Source organism: Musa acuminata, chromosome BXJ3-4 (genome assembly GCF_036884655.1).
Source record: "Musa acuminata AAA Group cultivar baxijiao chromosome BXJ3-4, Cavendish_Baxijiao_AAA, whole genome shotgun sequence".
Lineage (NCBI taxonomy): Eukaryota > Viridiplantae > Streptophyta > Magnoliopsida > Zingiberales > Musaceae > Musa > Musa acuminata.
Window position 1 is genome coordinate 47,222,175 of NC_088352.1, and position 18,844 is coordinate 47,241,018.

General features: G+C 39.7%; 3 protein-coding genes, 1 long non-coding RNA gene and 1 pseudogene across 6 annotated transcripts; 3 read left to right on the plus strand and 2 right to left on the minus strand.

The window, feature by feature from the left end:
- Positions 1–131: 131 nt before the first annotated feature.
- Positions 132–4,278, minus strand: LOC135636150 (uncharacterized). Of its 2 annotated transcripts, none has more exons than XM_065147750.1 (6): positions 3,616–4,278; positions 3,249–3,368; positions 3,083–3,136; positions 2,756–2,919; positions 1,528–1,704; positions 132–1,441 (listed from the first exon to the last, which is right to left on the minus strand). In XM_065147750.1, the coding sequence occupies exons 1-6, from the start codon at positions 4,036–4,038 to the stop codon at positions 1,237–1,239; spliced, it is 1,143 nt and encodes a 380-aa protein (XP_065003822.1). In that variant the 5' UTR covers positions 4,039–4,278; the 3' UTR covers positions 132–1,236. The 2 variants fall into 2 exon arrangements, with proteins under 2 accessions (XP_065003822.1, XP_065003823.1); XM_065147751.1 differs by having other exon boundaries at positions 3,627–3,766.
- Positions 4,279–6,171: 1,893 nt separating this feature from the next.
- Positions 6,172–10,121, plus strand: LOC135581280 (alpha-galactosidase-like). Of its 2 annotated transcripts, none has more exons than XM_065145741.1 (15): positions 6,172–6,363; positions 6,582–6,640; positions 6,984–7,040; positions 7,155–7,189; positions 7,884–7,987; positions 8,264–8,339; positions 8,433–8,491; positions 8,603–8,668; positions 8,768–8,851; positions 8,942–9,006; positions 9,092–9,174; positions 9,242–9,332; positions 9,410–9,459; positions 9,601–9,741; positions 9,824–10,121. In XM_065145741.1, the coding sequence occupies exons 1-15, from the start codon at positions 6,200–6,202 to the stop codon at positions 9,908–9,910; spliced, it is 1,221 nt and encodes a 406-aa protein (XP_065001813.1). In that variant the 5' UTR covers positions 6,172–6,199; the 3' UTR covers positions 9,911–10,121. The 2 variants fall into 2 exon arrangements, with proteins under 2 accessions (XP_065001813.1, XP_065001815.1); XM_065145743.1 differs by having other exon boundaries at positions 6,199–6,363; positions 6,461–6,640.
- On the plus strand, positions 7,202–7,563 carry LOC135634967 (uncharacterized). The gene is made up of 2 exons (XR_010495512.1): positions 7,202–7,339; positions 7,416–7,563. It is a non-coding gene; the product is annotated as an uncharacterized LOC135634967 (long non-coding RNA).
- A 1,341-nt stretch (positions 10,122–11,462) lies between the features above and the next one.
- On the plus strand, positions 11,463–12,516 carry LOC103982382 (cytosolic sulfotransferase 14-like; annotated as a pseudogene).
- Positions 12,517–16,583: 4,067 nt separating this feature from the next.
- LOC135634917 (uncharacterized) lies at positions 16,584–18,676 on the minus strand. Its single transcript, XM_065145662.1, has 6 exons — positions 18,508–18,676; positions 17,972–18,417; positions 17,253–17,430; positions 17,090–17,172; positions 16,941–17,010; positions 16,584–16,861 (listed from the first exon to the last, which is right to left on the minus strand). The coding sequence occupies exons 1-6, from the start codon at positions 18,557–18,559 to the stop codon at positions 16,734–16,736; spliced, it is 957 nt and encodes a 318-aa protein (XP_065001734.1). The 5' UTR covers positions 18,560–18,676; the 3' UTR covers positions 16,584–16,733.
- Between the last annotated feature and the right edge of the window lie 168 nt (positions 18,677–18,844).

Genomic DNA, 18,844 nt, shown 5'->3' on the forward strand with positions numbered 1-18,844 from the left:
GCTGAAACGCTGCTTGCTCTCTCTTGCTCTTCCCAGCTGCCTCCTTATTCCGGCTCTGAGCCTCCAGTAGAGGCTTCTAAACCTCCCTTTCCCTCCTCCTGTGGCCGTCCCAGCCTCTCCTGCGGCTGCCATCACCACTCCACCTCACAGAGAGCAAATGGAATAAGATTCCCAAACCTTCGAGGGACGCAAGACAGCACCGCACCTGACAAGGAGCAGGCGACCTCTAGTCCATCCTTTGGAGGGAGAGGTGAGATAGAATGAGACTTGTTGGGTTAACTCTGAGGCTATAGTGGACGTTACAGAGCTTTATAGGACGGACAAAGATTGGGGGAGTGCTACTTTTGATTCCTCTTTCACTTACTTTATGCTCCTATGTTCACAATATTATGGTATGTGGCAAGTTTTGGCCATCACATGGGCAAAGGGAGGTCAGAGCTGCATGCCTTGTAGCTTGCTACTGCTTCCTTCATATTTAATGCTAGCATGTCCATCTAATTAAACAACAGAAAATCCAAGAAAATTCTGAGAATAATTGATGGATGTATGATCCAGTTCAAACTATTGTTGTGCAGAGATGCAAGTGGAATGTGGAGCCCTGATGAGGAGGTATCTCATCTTTCTTTAAAGCTCCCAGTAGTACTGGATTGAGAAACTGGGGGAGGTTGATTCAATCACTAGCAACCATGGTCTAGACCTGACAATGGTTCCGAAACCACCGATGGATCGGTTCATTAGCAAAGAAATGCTCAAGTTGAATCTACTTCACTCGACCTTAACCTTCACTGTCCTCTGTTCACTTTGTTCTCAACTCTCTCTTCCAGTTCAATTAACTCGAGATTGCTATCAGAAGAATTCTGTCTCCAGCCATGTGAAGTCCACACTCCACTGTCAGAAGACAACAATCTGAGACGAGAAGAGGCCATGAAACCTTTTCAGAGTTTTGGGAGACAAGTATGGAGGGCTTTATGAAGAGTCCTTTTTAGTCTAAGATTCCTTCTTTCTTTATTTCCAAATAGGAGCAATTCAAATAGTTCCTTCAAATGTCTTAATATTCTGTGTCAAGCTGATACAGAGGTTGTGAAAGGAACTCCACCCACAGTTAGCCCCATGAGGCGATGTTTCCTCTCAACAGAGACAACCAAGTGTGTATCTCTTCATCACTGGAACATATTATACTCCAGAGATCATAATAAGAGGGTCAAGAATAAATAATCGAAGACAAAGTGACCTGGGCTACCTTGCGTAGAATCTGGCGACCCATGGTGCAAGATCAGTATTTTCTGGATCTCTTTTGATTTTGGAGTAGTAATCAGACCAGTATGAAGGTGATAATCTATCAGTGAATCCCTTATCGTAGATGCAAAATGGCAACCAGTCTTCACCACCATTCATCCTCCTCTTCCTTTCCCTGGGATAAGCTAAAGGTGATTGAACATACCTGCAATGTAAAGATAAGTTGATTCTTTTGAAGTACTTGTCTGTCTGGAGCATGAGAGAGCCGTGCCTGTATGGAGTTATAGATACCTGACACCATCAAGTACGGCATCCCAGCAGAAGTGTGTATGGCCAAAAATATGGCACGGTGATCTGCCTATATTCTCTCCATGTATAGACCTTATTCTGACCTCCAAAAAATCAGAGCCTATTATCTTTGGAAGGTTTGGGTAGAAAAGCATCCTCTTCTCCGGGCATAAATCTTGCCTGTTGCAATAATTGTTTCGAGTTACAACAATATATGCATCAAAGAGAGTTAAGGTGCATTCTTAAGATCTTAATTTTGAAGTTCACATTCAGGGATAGTTGGTGGTTTATTACCTTCTTTATTTTTACGTGAGGTTAAACTTTTGGCATCCTGATTCAATTGGATCAAATGGCTAAAATTTGTAAGGCATGTATTCTATGTCGAAATGTGTCTATTTTTGTCTTCCTATATGCCCTTATAACATAAAGTAGTTGTTTCTGCAATTTGTCAGCCTAAACTATGCAACCAGTTAGGCACATAATGCACCTCTTCAATTCACTGTCTAGACTTCCTATAACACACTCTCCTGCCAAAAACCCTCTTGTGAGAGTGTAAGTCAGATTGGCAGCCAGTCACACAAGGTTTCTTATGGATTAAACTTTGAATCACAAAGCAGATCAAGGATGAGAAAACATTGTGAATAATCAGGACTGATTTAGCAAAAATAAAATAACAATAGAGCCAAATAACACTATTGCAGTCCATTTTTTAGTGTAAATATGTATATTTGCAAGCAGATATATGAAAAAAATGGTCTGCTAACTTTTTCACATTTTTCCCTAGGTAAGATAAATCAAAATAACATAATGAATGCATATTGATGATAAGTATATCTGAACAATCATATCATAAACACATAAATCAGATAACTCTAAGATGTCATCCAAGAAAGAATACCATGCTCAAAATGAATGCTAGATGTGGAAGGGGTCATTTGGTCGCTCACATTTGGAAATGATGAAATCCAAATGCAGGCATTACATCAAAATGAGAGAATTTGGTTACTTGTACTATTGCAAATTACGTGCAGTTTCAACACAGATCTTGTAACTTGCACTCCTGACATATGGTTGAACTGCAGGGTTTTTGTTACCGGTACTCGTAAATGTGGCAAGCAAACAAACCCTAAGTGCCCATTCCTGGCAACTATAATCATGCATTATCATTTTTGTGACCTTCATACTGGTGTTTGGAAAAATAAAGGACCTACACATTTAAAGTGCAAATTACCTTGGAACAAAATGAGAGAATGTTATCAAATGACAACTAGTCTTTCGTATCTCTTCGAACAAATTATGGTTCTTCTCATTCATAATATCAAAGAAGTGAGCAAGGGCAACATCACCATTTGCTAGTTGTAAAGGCCACTTGCATGAGTGAAAATCCTTGCATGCCTGGTTGTATATATAGGAAACAAGGATCATGATATAGACAAGATAACTAATTGTTTGAGAAACTGCAACAACATTGACAAACCATCTCAAGTGACAAAGAGGATAGTTCGTCACCAAAAGCAATTTGGTTAAGAATTATCAAGTCAGTCATTTATGATCTTACCATCTCAAGTGATGGAATTCGAATGCCACTGATATCTTTCTCTGTGTCAAAACTCTGCAACAGAATATACTACAGTATAAGAAAATTCTAATGCATAAGTTTGACACAACTGACTGTAAAAGAGCCACAAGAAAACATTGTTTCATCAATGAGAACGATCAACTACCTTGTGATACCATGAAAACAAAGGAATGATACCCACATCCCCCACAATTCTTGGAGAGGTTTCTATTCCTAGTTTGCTGCATGCATCAAGCAAAGCGTTCAGCTTCTCCACAGAGTCCATCTGAAACGAGAATTCTAGCTGTATCAGTTAGTTGATCTGGCAACCATGTAAATCACAAACTTGTACACCTCCCGAGTAGCCATGTCTCAGATTGATTAAAGATCCATGGTATCAGTTCAGAAAAAGGCAACAGAATGTTTTTGTCAACACTTGATGCAGTAATGCAATTGTCCCTAAGTGGAGAAATAACTTGAGCAAGTCGAAAGCTTCATCAACATTATCAAACATAAAATCAAGAAAACCTTACAAATTTTCCACCTTCTCTTCGACACCAGAGATCATGGTTTCCTGGCACATAGAAAACACTGTCAAACCTCTGCTTCAACTCAGCCATGGTGAACACGAAGTTCTTATATGTCTCCGACACGTCTCCAGCGACAATAAGAACATCCTTCTTGTACCAAACGGTTGAAAGGCGCCTCACCCACTCCATGTTCTCTTTATAGTCCGTGTGCAAGTCCGATAAAACAAAGACTCTCATGTCACCTGAGTCACACGGACCACGAAACAAACGGTTCGCGGGCAACTTCTGTTGCCTCTCACCGCAAGCTATCTTCGTGCTTCTACCGCATCTTGTGGAAGCCAAACGATCGAATCCATCTGCGGAACAATTCGTCTGGCGCATTACTCCCGATAAACAAGGCAAAGAACTCACCACGGCGACAGCCATTTCAGAAGAAGTTGATCAATTGGTCAATAAATGGAACCGCAAATCTTCGAGGCAAAGAAGTTGATCTACTCACTTCGGAGCATAAATCAGACGGTGTGACAACCAAAAGGGGATACCACAAACCATAGTAGAGATCAGAATTTACGAAAGGTGGGTTATTTTGATGTGTTCCTCCAAGAAGGAAGTGGGCATTGACCTGCTATCAACTAACGGCTAAGTCAAAGATCACCAAAAGTTCCAAACGGAATCACGCAGTTACCAAACCAAAAATAACTTGAAAATATGGAATCATGTGATAAAAAATCCTAAATTTTAAAATAATAATATCAAATTTATTAAGTTAATTTTTTTTTATCGAAGTTTGATGCTGATTCGAAGCCAACGGTGATCATCTAACACACTTGTCCCAAGGTGATTTTCAGTCTATACCACCATAATCATAAATCAATCGAGTCGAGCACTTATAAAACTATTATGAACGTCGATTATGGAGAAGATGATACGTTAAACCTAAGATATAATAACGTCCATCCTATTCAATCAAAGCATCGATTACATGTCGATAAGGTATTAATGACATAGCAATAAAGTATCAGTAATGTGACGATAAGGTGTCAATCATATTCCTATATCATTATTATATATTCATTTGATTTAATTAGGGAATGACATAATCAATCATATATTTGTGTAAGTTTTTACAATCGAGTTAATAATTACATGGTGTGGATTTTCTAATTTCTAGTAATTTGGTAGCCTTAGCTTCACTTCTAGAGTTCCATCGTATTAGGGATTGGTGAAGCTTAGTTCTCCGTAATCGAACTAATACTAAATGCAATTGAATGCAACGATCCATTATATTTATGATCAACCCAACCAACTTCATAAACGGCAGGAATATCATTGCAGCTACAACGAAGGAATTGCACAATGAAATCTTGGAAAGCGAATGGTCACAACTTGTAATCATGTCCTCAAACCAAAAGCAAGATCATAACATGGCATGTCCTCAGCTAACCCCACAGTTAGCTTGTTCACATCCAAGTTGTTAGAACATGCTCCGATATCACACCAAAACAGATGGGATGGTGGAGAAATCACATCCTAATGGGTCCTAAATTTCGTAATTACATTTGTTTAAGACTAAATAGATAACATTCGGTAATCATATTTGTTTAAAATAGACATATTTAGAAATTATTGTGTATGGAAAAAAATCATCTTTTATATGGATATAAATGTACTTTTACATATGCTTATTCTAATAAAAGAAATCCTCCATTTCCATCAACATATATATTTACGTTTTTCAATATTTTATATATATATATGTGTGTGTGTGTGTAAACAAGGTGACTAGTGGTGTTACAATAAATGATAATAATAATAAAAATAAATATCTATCATTATAATAGCAGTGGTTACAATAGTAACATCCATGATGATGACAGATATTAACAAAAGTGATAGTGATAATTATCATGGTAATGAGAAAATGATAATAATGATGGTGTAGCAAAGTATGTTTGATGTCAATTAAATAAATAATGATAGGAGAAATCTTTGAATAGATCGATCACCAAACGAGTATCCGAGTCGTCTTCGACCATAACAAAGCTTGAATTAGGTCAGAGTGATCCGATAATTATCTACACCAACTCCACATCAATTATATATAATCATATTTAACTCCACTTTCATATGAATACTTCAAAAGAAACCGTAACGTACGTTACACACGATTCCGGGAGCTAAATGGAACCGTGACGAGATAGCGGCACTCGCCTCGAAGAGGCCACGTTGTCGTGCGTCGCCACACCCGTCGAGGGCCCCACGTGTCGGGTCATGCTGGGACCAAACACAGGGAACAGATCACGGGCGAAGCGCATACACCCACGTTTCCCATGCACCCGTGCCGCAAGAAGGTGTTTGATGTTTAGTCCGATGAGTGCCGCGGCGCCGGCGGCAGCGTGCAAGCAAGCAACGGTGTTACACGGCGGGGAGTTTATCTAAAGATTGGGAGTCCGCGGGGGACTGGCGCGAGGGTAAGTGGGTTCCACTCTTCTCCTTTCCCCCTCTCCCTCCCTCCGCGAAACATACCTACCGCTTTTGGATCAACACTATATATAATAGGGTGTGTGGCTTCGGTTGGGAGTTGAGGATGGCTCGAGTTGCAGGTGAAGCAACAATGACGTCTCTCCTACTCCTCCTCCTCTTGCTACCGACGGCAGCAACCGGAGGCAGAGTCACCAAAGGTTGGGAATCGGCGGTGGAGACGAGGAGAAGCGTGTTGGACAATGGCCTCGGCACGACTCCTCCCATGGGGTACATATTTCCTCATCCGCTTCCGATCGTGTTTTCTTCCTCTTTCTTGTCGATGAGTATTAGTTTTCATTCATCTTCTTTGTTCTCTGTATGTTAGCCTTGTTATCTATTCCTCAGACTGCAAGGACCCCATCTTTGCTCCTGCTCTATGCTTCAAGCGTCCAATTATGTTGGTGGACGTATCTAATTGATGATATTAATCTCACCAAATGGATCAGGTGGAACAGCTGGAACCATTTCCACTGCGACATCAACGAGCAGCTCATCAGAGAAACAGGTAGGACTCATCTCTCTCTCTATGCTCTGGGAGATCTAGGCTTTGTTCATGCCGCTGCTATACCCACTCCACCTAACCCACGATGTGGTGTAAAGCTACGCAATAAGTCCAGTTTGCCGTCCGTAAAGGATTTGCATGAAAGCGAAGTCTTCGATTTCTTGAGTCAACACGTGACTCACGTCGGCCACGAATCAATACAAAGGAATACTGAGAGATCGCCGTGGACGGAAGATGACCAACTTGTGTTGCGGTCTATCTGACAATCAAAGGAATCCTCACAAGAAGACAAAATTATTTTCACTTACACGGAAGCTTTATTGACTATGTGTGACATCTTATGCAGCGGATGCGCTGGTGTCCACCGGACTTGCCGAACTGGGTTATCAATACGTCAACATAGGTGTTCTTCTCTATCTATAACCTTCTTGTTCTTAGTGACTGATTCAATAGATCCATGTAAATACCACTAATTACTGTGGTTTGTTGCTGTAATTTCTGGATTCACTGCTGACAGACGACTGCTGGGGAGAAAACTACCGGGACTCTCAGGTGAGAATTTATGTCAAACGTTGTCTTCTCCTTTCTACTGCGCCATGGATTTTGTTGGATGCAAGCGGCGGTGTGCTCCCAACACCATCAGACCATGAATTCTAGGCATGACAAAAGTTATACGTGGCTATGAACTGGTTCTTTGCCCATGTCAGTACTTGAGTAGAAAACTTGGAGATTTGTATGACGCAGCTATTTCATGTCTGTTCTGCTTCAACACATGCAGGTGCATCGAAACATTGTCATCTTGTGCTTCTTCTTCCTGACACTCCAAAGTTCTTACCAACTCACAGCTGTTTTTGCTTGTTTTCATCGCTCGCCTGTGGCTGTTTGACTTATCTACATTCAAATAAAATTTCTTTGGCCCAAGATTATGATTTTTAAGTATTTTACATTTTTTATTTGCATAGTTCAACCTCAACCATAACCAAATTTGAGTGTCTGATAAGAAGTTTAGAAGTATGTATGGAAAACAATATATATATATAAGAAAAAACAACAGTTTTACCAGGCAATGTGTAAGAAAAGTTTTTGGTTCACATAAATTCTTATTATTTTTGTTATGTATTCGTTATATAATAGATGAACTGATCTATTGTCTCATATGGTTTAGGAGATCCGAGTAGTGTAAACTGATCCGTGTTGAGATATTACAGAACTGTCAATTCCTTTTTCTATTCCATGATGATTTCAGGGCAATTTAGTTGCGAAGCAGTCAACATTCCCCTCTGGGATAAACTCTCTTGCAGATTACGTGCATGGAAAAGGACTTAAGCTTGGAATCTACAGTGATGCAGGGTACTAATTTTCATGTTGTTCATTCCATGACTCCACTTTCTGTGATTACCAGTGTTGGATTTGGCAATCTGCAAGTTAAACTAACATTGAATTAAACAAGTAGCCACTTGAGACATCGTAACACTCGATTTAGTGTAGCTGCCCCATAATTCTACATAGAATTTAGCTGATTAGCCACTCAGGTCTTGTGAATCCACCAGTTGGTTTGAGCACTTATGGTCTTCTAGGATAAGTAGTGTTGGCAAACTATTTGTGACCTTAAACAAAACATTTCAGGACACAGACATGCAGCAAGACAATGCCCGGGTCACTGGGATTTGAAGATCAAGATGCTCAAACATTTGCCTCTTGGGTATGCAAGATCTGTTTGAATGTTAAGATACTACTCTGTCATGCCTCAGTTGTTTGGTCTGTCTTCATTCTTCTATTGTGACTTCTACTTCAGGGTGTTGATTACTTGAAGTATGACAACTGCAACAACCCTGGTACCAGCCCAAGAGAAAGGTTAGCTATGTGGTCAATGTCAAGAAGCACAGATAGTTTAAATGCCAATTTAGCGGACTCCAGCCATGGCTTAAGAACTGATGTCTCAGCTGCTTTTTGTTGCCGACATAGGTACTCTAAGATGAGCAGTGCTCTTCAGAATTCAGGAAGGGACATCTTCTTCTCTCTCTGTGAATGGTGAGTTTGCAGAAAGAGAATCTGACATTAAGCTTGTGTTAGAATCATCATCATATACATGGAGAAATCTGACTTGCTCTGGAAAAAACTGTATCACAGGGGAGTAGATGACCCAGCAAGTTGGGCGAGCAGTATAGGCCACAGTTGGAGAACAACAGGAGACATCTTCGACAGTTGGGACAGGTTGAAATGAACACCTACATGAATTGTTTCATAAGATACATTAGATTCCTCCAAACCTCACTTAGAAACTGATGTTTCACATGGTGTCAGCATGACATCCCGTGCTGATGAGAATGACAAATGGGCATCTTATGCAAAGCCTGGAGGCTGGAATGGTACTCGACGACACTGTTCCATTAGACTTCTCCTTCCACCTTGTCGACAGTATCGATTATCATAACATGATTCTCAATCATGTAGATCCCGACATGCTCGAAGTAGGGAATGGTGGGATGACGACAGAGGAGTACCGATCGCATTTTAGTATATGGGCGTTGGCAAAGGTATTCAACTGTAACCACATCTTGATTGCACTACCAGAGAAATACTAATGCCGCAGCAACTCTTTAGGCTCCTTTGTTGATCGGATGTGATGTAAGATCTATTAGCGAAGATGCATTAGAGATACTGAGCAACTCCGAGGTCATTGCTGTTAATCAAGGTATCAATTTCAAGTTATCTTCACGTTTCACAGATAACATAAGAAGAACGTAAACAAGATGTGGTTTCTGTCAACAGATTCACTTGGAGTTCAAGGGAAGAAGGTAGTGTGGGGAGGCGGTACAGAGGTCTGGTCCCTTCGATATCTTAAACATCTTCTCTTTGAAGCTTAGACTGTCACATCTATCATAGTAGAGAATTGATAGGATGTGTCAACCGTCTTCATCATTCTGTCTCAACAACCTTGCGATTGGTGTCGGCTCGTGTAGGTTTGGGCAGGCCCGCTCAGTGGAGGGACGGTGGCCGTGGTCCTCTGGAACCGCGGAAGTTCACCAGCGACGATCACCGCCGAATGGTCCGATATAGGCCTCTCGTCGTCGACCGTCGTCAATGCTCGTGATCTTTGGGCAGTAAGCGTCCGAGACGAATCCATTTCCTTCTCTACGATAGATTCATGTTCTTACTGTCTTCGACTTCAAATCCATGTTTCAGCATTCGGATACTGCATCCGTTCAAGGGGAGCTGACTGCTACGGTGGATTCTCATGCTTGCAAGATGTACGTTCTGACGCCGCAGTAGGCCGCTCTGCTTTCACCAAACATGGAGAGACAATTATAGCAGATCTGAAGAGAATTTTGAACACATTGGAGAGACAATGCTACTTCTACATGTGATCCAAGATGTAATGCATGTTCCTGTAATTTGCTATGTCATTCCATTAGTATACTTGGTGACTACACAATTATTGGATGATTAATGGCGAGAGAGACGGAAAACAATATCAGATGTCTGTGCTGCTAGCACACAAATGGCTGGCTGAAAGTGATTTAGACTCCAACTCATTGCAAAGCACCATCCATAATGCATGCTCGACTGATGACCGAACCACATTTGGTCTTAACAATAACAATGATGTTTTGATCTTAACAATAACTGATGTATATAGATCATCATCTTTCGTTGTGAAACCAATGAAGTATATAGCACCTTTAAGCACTCCATAAGTGACAAAGTAAAAGAAACAGGACTGATGTGACTTGAATCCTGGACCAAATGACCAAACTAAATTTGACAGTGGAAATCTCAACTACTGCTAAATCTCATTCATGACAACTCATACTGAAAGATTTTATCTTTCAAACAACAACTCTTGAAAACTAATCCAGAAGGCTTTCCAGATTCCTGTAGTATATATAATATTTGAAAAGAGACACCAACCAAATTGCTGTGAAGAAATGACTTGACAGGAAAGCAATGTGCTAACTGGAAGCATCGATAAAAACATGTGTCCTTCGTAATAAAAAACATTAAAAATCTAGGACCACTTAAAAGTAGATATATCTTAAATAGGTGGCAAAGTCAATGTTAGAATGGAACCCAAACAATATAAATATAACTAAGAAGCAATTGTCCTCGATGAAAACTTTATTTGGACAAGCGAATAGGGTGAACCATCACCAATATAACTCCACAAGACACGCTTAAAAAAGACACCATAGTCAGGAGATCGAAGAGGTTTTTCCTAACTTCCCAAGTGAAGAAAGGTATGCGAACTGAAATGTTTACAGCCTTGGAGGAAGATTTTGATTTACCAAGTATTTACTGCAAGAAGATGATATATTTCCGAGAGCTGGTTTGCTGTTAATGAGGAATTCGTGCACTTCTTCGTCTAATAAATAAGAATGCATATAAGCATAATAAACAACTATGCTATCTAATACCAAAACTTCAAAACGGGATAAGATTACATAAACCAAATGGCAAGGGAAGAGGAAATATCTTCTTTTAGTTTCACAAACTTCAACTACTATAAAACCAACCAACTTGTCTCATCAACAGTTTAAATGTCAACGTCTTGGAGGCACCTAAGTATTATCACACCATTCTAAACTCGCCTTCAAACATTTTTCACCTGACGTTTCTGACCACGTCCAAATCCAGATTTCGTTTACACTATCTAACTTTTCCTACATACAATAATCTCTAAATAACTATTACGTCACAACGGTTACGTCATGACAAAAATCATAGAGATTAAAATAAATTTTAATTATATATATTTATTTATATTTATTTATTTATTTATGTATGTATGTGTGTGTGTTTGGCTAAGATTTAGACAATTGGTAGATCAGCCTGAGTTGCCTTGTCCCGCTTTCCCATGGCCGATGCGTTCGGATCCCGCTTTCCATCGAGGATCGCAGAAGAAGCCGAGAAGGAAGAAGTCCGCCACCTGACCTATCAACACTTCACACATCTGGTGGCGGCACTACCAAGCTTAGAGTCCGGTTTTGTCGATCCATTCCACTGCTACAATGGTTGGTACGGGTTGCTGACGAACATCGTAGGCACCATGGTCGCCCAAAAATACTTCAGAGCTCGCCCCACCGACGTACTAATCGCCACCATCCCCAAGTCCGGCACCACATGGATGAAAGCTCTCGTCTTCTGCACCATAAACCGCGGCTCCCACGTCGACTCCCGACATGCCTTGGAGTCCTGCAATCCCCACGAGTGCATCCCCTTTCTTGAACTCCAAATCTACACCAACAACCGAGTACCTGACCTAAGCAAGCTGCCACCCCCGCGACTCTTCTCCACACACATCCCCTTCCATTCCCTACCGGCGTCGGTGGTGGACTCCGACTGCAGAGTCGTGTACTTGTGCCGCAACCCCAAGGACAACTTCATATCCTTATGGCACCACAAAAACCGGCACAGGACGAAGGCTAACTTAGAGCCATGGCCGCTCGAGAAGGCCTTCGACAACTTCTGCAAGGGCTTCTCTTTCTTTGGTCCGTTTTGGGATCATGTGCTCGGTTACTGGAAGGCGCACTTGGAAAGGCCAAAGAAGATACTATTCGTGAAGTACGAGGAGCTGCTGCAGGACACAGTAGCTCAGCTGAAGAGGCTGGCGGAGTTCCTTGGCTGCCCCTTCTCGGAGGATGAGGAGAAGGAAGGGGTGATCGATGGCATCGTGCAGTAGATCACGCCCGAGATGGCTGATCGATTGCAGAAGATGACGGAGGAGAAATTTGCTGGTTCTGGTTTGATGTTCTAAGGCACATATCTCGTAATAATAATATATGTGTGTAATCCGACTGATCTGAAGGTGTAAGATCGATGAAGCCAATTTTCTTTTCTTATTTCCAAACTTTTTTTTGCTTCTTTATCTCCTCCAAGACAACAACACATTTCTTCATCGTTCTTCTTCGTTTACTGGAAAGGCAATCGTTGGTGAGGTTTACATGCAGCGGTTATACTCCTCTGTTCCTTCTTTGTTATCTTTTCCAGATCTAAGGTGCTCGATGAGTGCTTCATTTATGGCGTGTTTGAGATTCCACAAATACGATTGTATTGAAGAGAGAAGAAGCGGCAGAATGATGGAATCAAAGAAGCCATAGCAAGATTAATTGCTTCAAGCAAGTCTTCAAGTATTGTTCTTGTGTGTAAGATTACAAATATCATCATATACACCAAGCTTGGCAATTCTATTAGAAATGAAAAAACAATAGTGCAAAAGCTTATAAAAAGTCAGGTTCACACAGATTTAATTAACATCCCAAGATCCATTACAAATAAAATCCAAAACCAAACAATAATTCTCCAATTTAGAAACATTATAAAAAGTCAGGTTTACACAGATAGACACATCCAAAATCTAAGGATCCAAGACTGTGTTGTTAATTAAAGAACTATTACCCATAACCAGTGAAAATCTATCATGCAACGTTTCAAAAGCAGGTAAAAACAATCACCACGACCGATCATTCTTAGTAGAAAAATGAATGTCCCATATGTCGACATTCTCATATTTAACTCTAACCACCTCAGACCAATATTTGTTCAAATATTGTAAGATCCTCCTCTCCTACAAAGCAAACCTTATGATATAATATCTAATCTCCCCTCACACTTAGGAATAGTGACAATCTCCAAAGGTAAAAGATGTAAACCACAAGAGGACTAACCGCTACCCCAAAGAAACTTTCCAATCGACTTCATCAAGAATTTTAATCGGCATCCAAGTGACACTCAAAAAATGAATAGAAATAGAGTTCAACATAGAATTAGTTAATACAATCCTACTTGCCTATGATAAAAATTTTCCTGCCAACTACCAATCCAATCTAGCACGAGTTGAATCATATTATAAAGCTGAGTTTTACTCACTCTTTTAGGGGAAACAAGGGTTCCAAAATATTTGGAAACTCCCCTCCATATACGGAGAATGATTATTCCTAGATAAGAAAACTTCGGAGTCGTGTAAAAAATATTTTTAATAAATATATTTTTATTATTAATTTCTAAAAATTTACTTTTAATTTTGAAATATATTCTCGATAAAATGGATCATAAACCTCTTTTTCATATCACATTTTTCTTATCGAAAAGATACATTGGATGGATCAGAAATAACAATTACGTAATAGTACAAATACTTGTAATAAGTCAATATTCGATCGGTCCGCCATTGGTGTGGTCCGTAGGCTCGCGAAGAATTTTTCGCTTTGGGTGATGGACGTACCCACACGATTTTTCCCTTTTGGAGATTGTGAACTCTAAAAAAGTGCCTTTAAGGGTAAGGGTGACCCGGTAGACTTACGAGTCCTTAGTTCTTATACTCCTCAACTAATGTGAGACTAAATATCCTTATCAGTGCTCCTTCCCATATGGGAGTCAAGGGCCCAGGGCCTTCCTTCTAACGTCAAAAAATTATTTTTTGTGTGTCATTAACCAAAGAGTCAATACGGCCTGGTTTAGCTCCAAAAGTGCGGACTTGTCTCAAAAGCCCAAACGGATTGCTTGGGTGATAGGTGGACTCTTTCAAGGTATGGTTTGTCTATTAAAGGAAGTTTGAAGTCATCCCGATGTGTACTTTAGCCTTATTTGGTGATACTCTACATCACCTTAGGTTGCTCCTTAGATGCGTCGAGATCATATACAATTAGTTAGAATCAGGAGATTTCTCAATCCTACTAGACATTTTGGCTATTAACCATAACATCGGAGGTTCAAGCCCTCTTTCTAGTATCAAAATATTATTTTCTATGTGTCGACGAGAGAGTCAACACAACCTGGTTCAGTCCTAAAAATAAAGACCTATCCCCAAACGAATCACTTGAGTGACAAGTAGACTCCTGAGCCTTTACTGACTCGCAGCAACAGATCAGTAGTTCTTTGGTGTTGTGGTTCATAAAGAAAAATAAATGTCCTTATCAACTTATATCCATACTAAACAAGATTTTAAGGACAATAATTGCATCGTCCTAACAAGAGATCAGATAGTTACGAGTTTCATTACTTCTATTTATACTTATGCCTGCTTCACTGACTTGTGTTTTTCTTTCCTTTTATGGACTGCAATAGTTGGGTGTCCATCTTCTCTGTCATTACATGTTACTGACAATAATGGAGAGCTTAGTTGCCGTGCTTATGTGGTCACGAAGACACAAAACGACGTGCACACATTTACTGGATGAGACCTACCCGTGATCTTGTGTGGGTACTACCAAGTGTAGAGTGCAACGTTGTCAACCCAATCCACTGCTACAACGGCTGGTATGGGTTTTTGATGAGCATAATAGGCACCATGGTCACCCCAAAAATACTTCAAAGCTCCACCTATCGATGTACTAGTCGCCACCATCCCCAAGTCTGGCACCACGTGGATCAAAGCCTGTCTTCTCCACTATGAATCATGGTCGTCGACTCCCGACATATTTAAATAGTTAATTACACATTGGATAAGAGAAAAAGATTTAGATTAAGATTAATAGACAAGTGAGGAGATTTGTTAGATTATGTTGATTTTTTCATTACTTAAAAAAAATTATATTTTAGTTTTTGACTAATATAAATATGTGCTTATGAATGAATCTAAAGTACTCCAAGATTAAAAGTACTCTTACTCCCTTCTATTATTTTCTTTTCTTTCTTCTTCGAGTTTTACATAAATCCAACAAATGTGGTATCAGAGCTTAGTTCGAAAAAGATCAACATGAGTGTGTCGATTAAAAAGGAAGGAAAGATCAATAGATCAAAAAAAAAAATATTGGAGTAAATATTTTCAATCAATTTTTTCTATTTTTAAAGGTGAAAATTATTTTTTGGATCATTAAAATTAGACCTCTATTTATTTCATAAGGATTATAGAATTTGGTAAAAAATAATTTTGTTAAGTATGATCTACAAAATCCCAATAATATTAAAGATTAAAACGATCAAATGAATAAGAACATATAGAAAGATGCAAGAGCTCTCTACATGTTACAACAAGCAATAGATGAGTCTTTATTTTCTTGAATCATATCAATATTAACATTAACAAAAGTATAAAAAAATATTAAAATATAAAATAACTAATTTGGCACTTTTACATTATTTTCTAACAATGAAAATGATTTAAAATATAAATAAAAAAAATTTAGTCAAGAAAATATGCTAAAGATTTGTTTAAAAGATTTGTAAGTCGATGAATATTCCAATAAATATAAATTATAAATTTATGTTAAATAATGGAATCGAAAAAACAGATAAAAACAATATAAAAATTAAATTAGAAGGTTAATTTATTTTATTTACATTCAAAACCGGATATTATGTTTACAATTAGTTTGTTATCGAGATTCATGCATAGTCTTAGTAAGCATCATTTTAGAGCAACTAAAAGAGTTCTTAGATAGAGAATTCTCAATTATGACATCGATTATCAGTTGGTAAAAGATTTTAAATTGTATTCTTATATAAATAATGATTAGGTTGATTGTGCAAACAATAGAAAAAACACTTCAATATTTATGTTTAACCTTGGTTCAGAAGTAATTTCATAGATAATAAAAAAGTAAAAATGTGTTACTGTAGTATATTATCACTATAAGTACAACATGTCAAACAATTTGGCTCAATTCTAACATATCTCTAAGAAAAATAAGATAAACGGACTAAAATCTACTAGGACAATAAATCTACTATTGCAATGACGAAGAATCCTATCTTCCACGAACGCATCAAACATAATTTGTCATCACTTCACGAGTGAAATATTTATTGACTTATCACTCAAGAATTTTCTAGTTAAAATGAAGTTGACATCAAAATCCAAGCAAAACATGCATGTTATCCAAGGACAATATTGCAAGATTTAGAGTAAAACAGTAATAAAAAGAGAAGAGTATACGGAAAAAAAAATGTTATCCGAAGACAATATTGCAAGATTTAGAGCAAAACAGTAATAAAAAGAGAAAAAAAATAAAAAGTACCAGACCTTTTTGACAAATTGTTAGATATTACAAGATTTAGTGTATATAAACAGATATATTGGTAGCCAACTCTTACTGTAATTGTACCTAAATTATTTTCAAGAACTTTGCAGTAAAATTTTAATATTCTTTTACATTTCTCAAGGGCCGGAGCCTGGGTCAAGGACCGGAAGCCTGCAGTAGAAGCTAATGGATTTATCTGTCAGTCGTGTCCCCGGAACGAAGAACTGGAATATCACGGTCAAGCAAGCACCCTGAGGAGCGATACCTGCATATAAGGAACTCTGTAAAATCAATATGATGGGCACCATATTAAGATAAATCATAACCAACCCAACATCCCTTACCGTAGAAGGCGCAATCTGGCTTGGCCAAGTGACACTGCAAGCTCTTTGCAAGATGCTTCAGGCTCACTTGCTGTCGTGAATATAGAAAACCAATCAAGAGAAAGTCCAATAAAGGGAAAAAGAATCAAAATCTCTCATAGATTACAGACCACCGAGGCTCCTTCGCCCTTCTGAATCGCCATCTCAGTACGTGTCGGAGCGCTTAAAGTTCGATCACCTATCGGTGGATCAGCTGAAATGAATCACAAAGGATTATTCTTGAACTGAACTATCCTTTTGGTAACATAAAAGGCGGTGGAGGCAGCAATATACCACGCACACCAAGGACTCTCAACCTCCTGAACTCAGAACCAACAGTGATAAGTGAGGTGGACACCTGCAGATGAAGGTCACCGTACTGGGTAATGGCAACTGTGAGAAGGTCTCCAACATTCCTCAGCCGGTCCACCAAGCTCTGTAGCTGAGCAAGATCTTGGACCTGAACCAGAGTCTACGAGAAGAAACATGGCAACTAAGCGATCAGCCAATTGATAGAATTTGAATGAGGTGGACATACTAAGCTAACTTAATCGAGTAGAAAACACCAACCTGAAAACTTTTTGGTTTAATAAAATATTTTGTGAAGAGAAAAGAAAAAAAAACAGAGAACCGAAATCCAAAATAAACAATTTAGCAAGCAAGCAGTCAATTCCAGGTCAAAGAAACCGATCAAAACCAATTAATCAACCTAGAAAATAAACGAGAAAACTGAAGTCTAGTACACAGTTTCTTTCAGAAAACCACGACGACACCAATCATCAAATCTAAATGCAATTTTTATTTTAAAAAACAGATTTTTTTTTTTTTTTTGGTTGCAGATGGAACAAGCAATCAACATTAAGAGAAGCTCTTCTAACCCACTCTAGCTCTCTTTTCTTTTCCTTCCTTTCCCTTCCTTAAATTCTACATCTTCTGCACAAAATAGCCGGGTTACATTTAAAACCGGCACAATTTTAAGCCAAAAGAACTGATCTTGATTCTAAAACCGATACCTGGGGTAGGTCCTGCGCAGCTTCCAGGGCGGACTGGAGCTGCTGCACGTCGTCCCGGGGTAGGGGCTTGGAGATGGGCACGTCCTGCACCACAGCGGAGACCCGCCCCTTGGTCTCGAACGTGAGAAACGGAGCGGGGTCGCGCGAGCCCGCGGGGAGCTTCTTAACGAGCTTGATCTGGATGGCCGCGGTGTCGTCCCGGGCCTGAGCCTGGATGGTGAGAGCGCTGCGGAGGGCGCGGTGTAGGAGGGCAACATCGACCGCGAAGGCGATGCGGCCGGCATTCTGGCTGGAGATTCGATAGTCTCGGAAGAGGACGTCCTTGTTGAACTGCGCCACGGACTGCACGCCGTCGCCACCGAGGAGGTTGTGGAGGAACATGGCGTGATCGGGAGTCAAGTATACATGGCAAATGCGTCCATGCTTGTCGAGGGCGGGGAGAAAACCTACAATAGTTATATACAGCAAAGAGCATGTAAGGTGTTTGCGGAAATGAGCAACAGAGATCATCGCGGACTGAGAGAAGAGAAGCGTACGCTTGTCGAGGAGATTGACGCCGTCCTGGGTGAGGAATGCCTTAAACTTCATGGCTCCCTCGATCTGCCTACAGACATGAGATTAGAAGGGTTAGGAAACGAGAGGGATTCATTTATACGGTCCCGTTCCGCTCCTCCTCACATTCAAGTCTGATATCTTTCCCGCTTTCCCTAGTCGTGGTGTGCTTGTATATATTAAAAAAAGGATCCTTTTTATAAGTATTTTAATTAATCTCCGGGTTTCCAGCTGTCATCACAACCTCATCAACCCGGAGATTAATCACAAAACCCTTTTGTTAGAAATACTCTTTTACCTCCCCAAACCTACCTGCCTTCC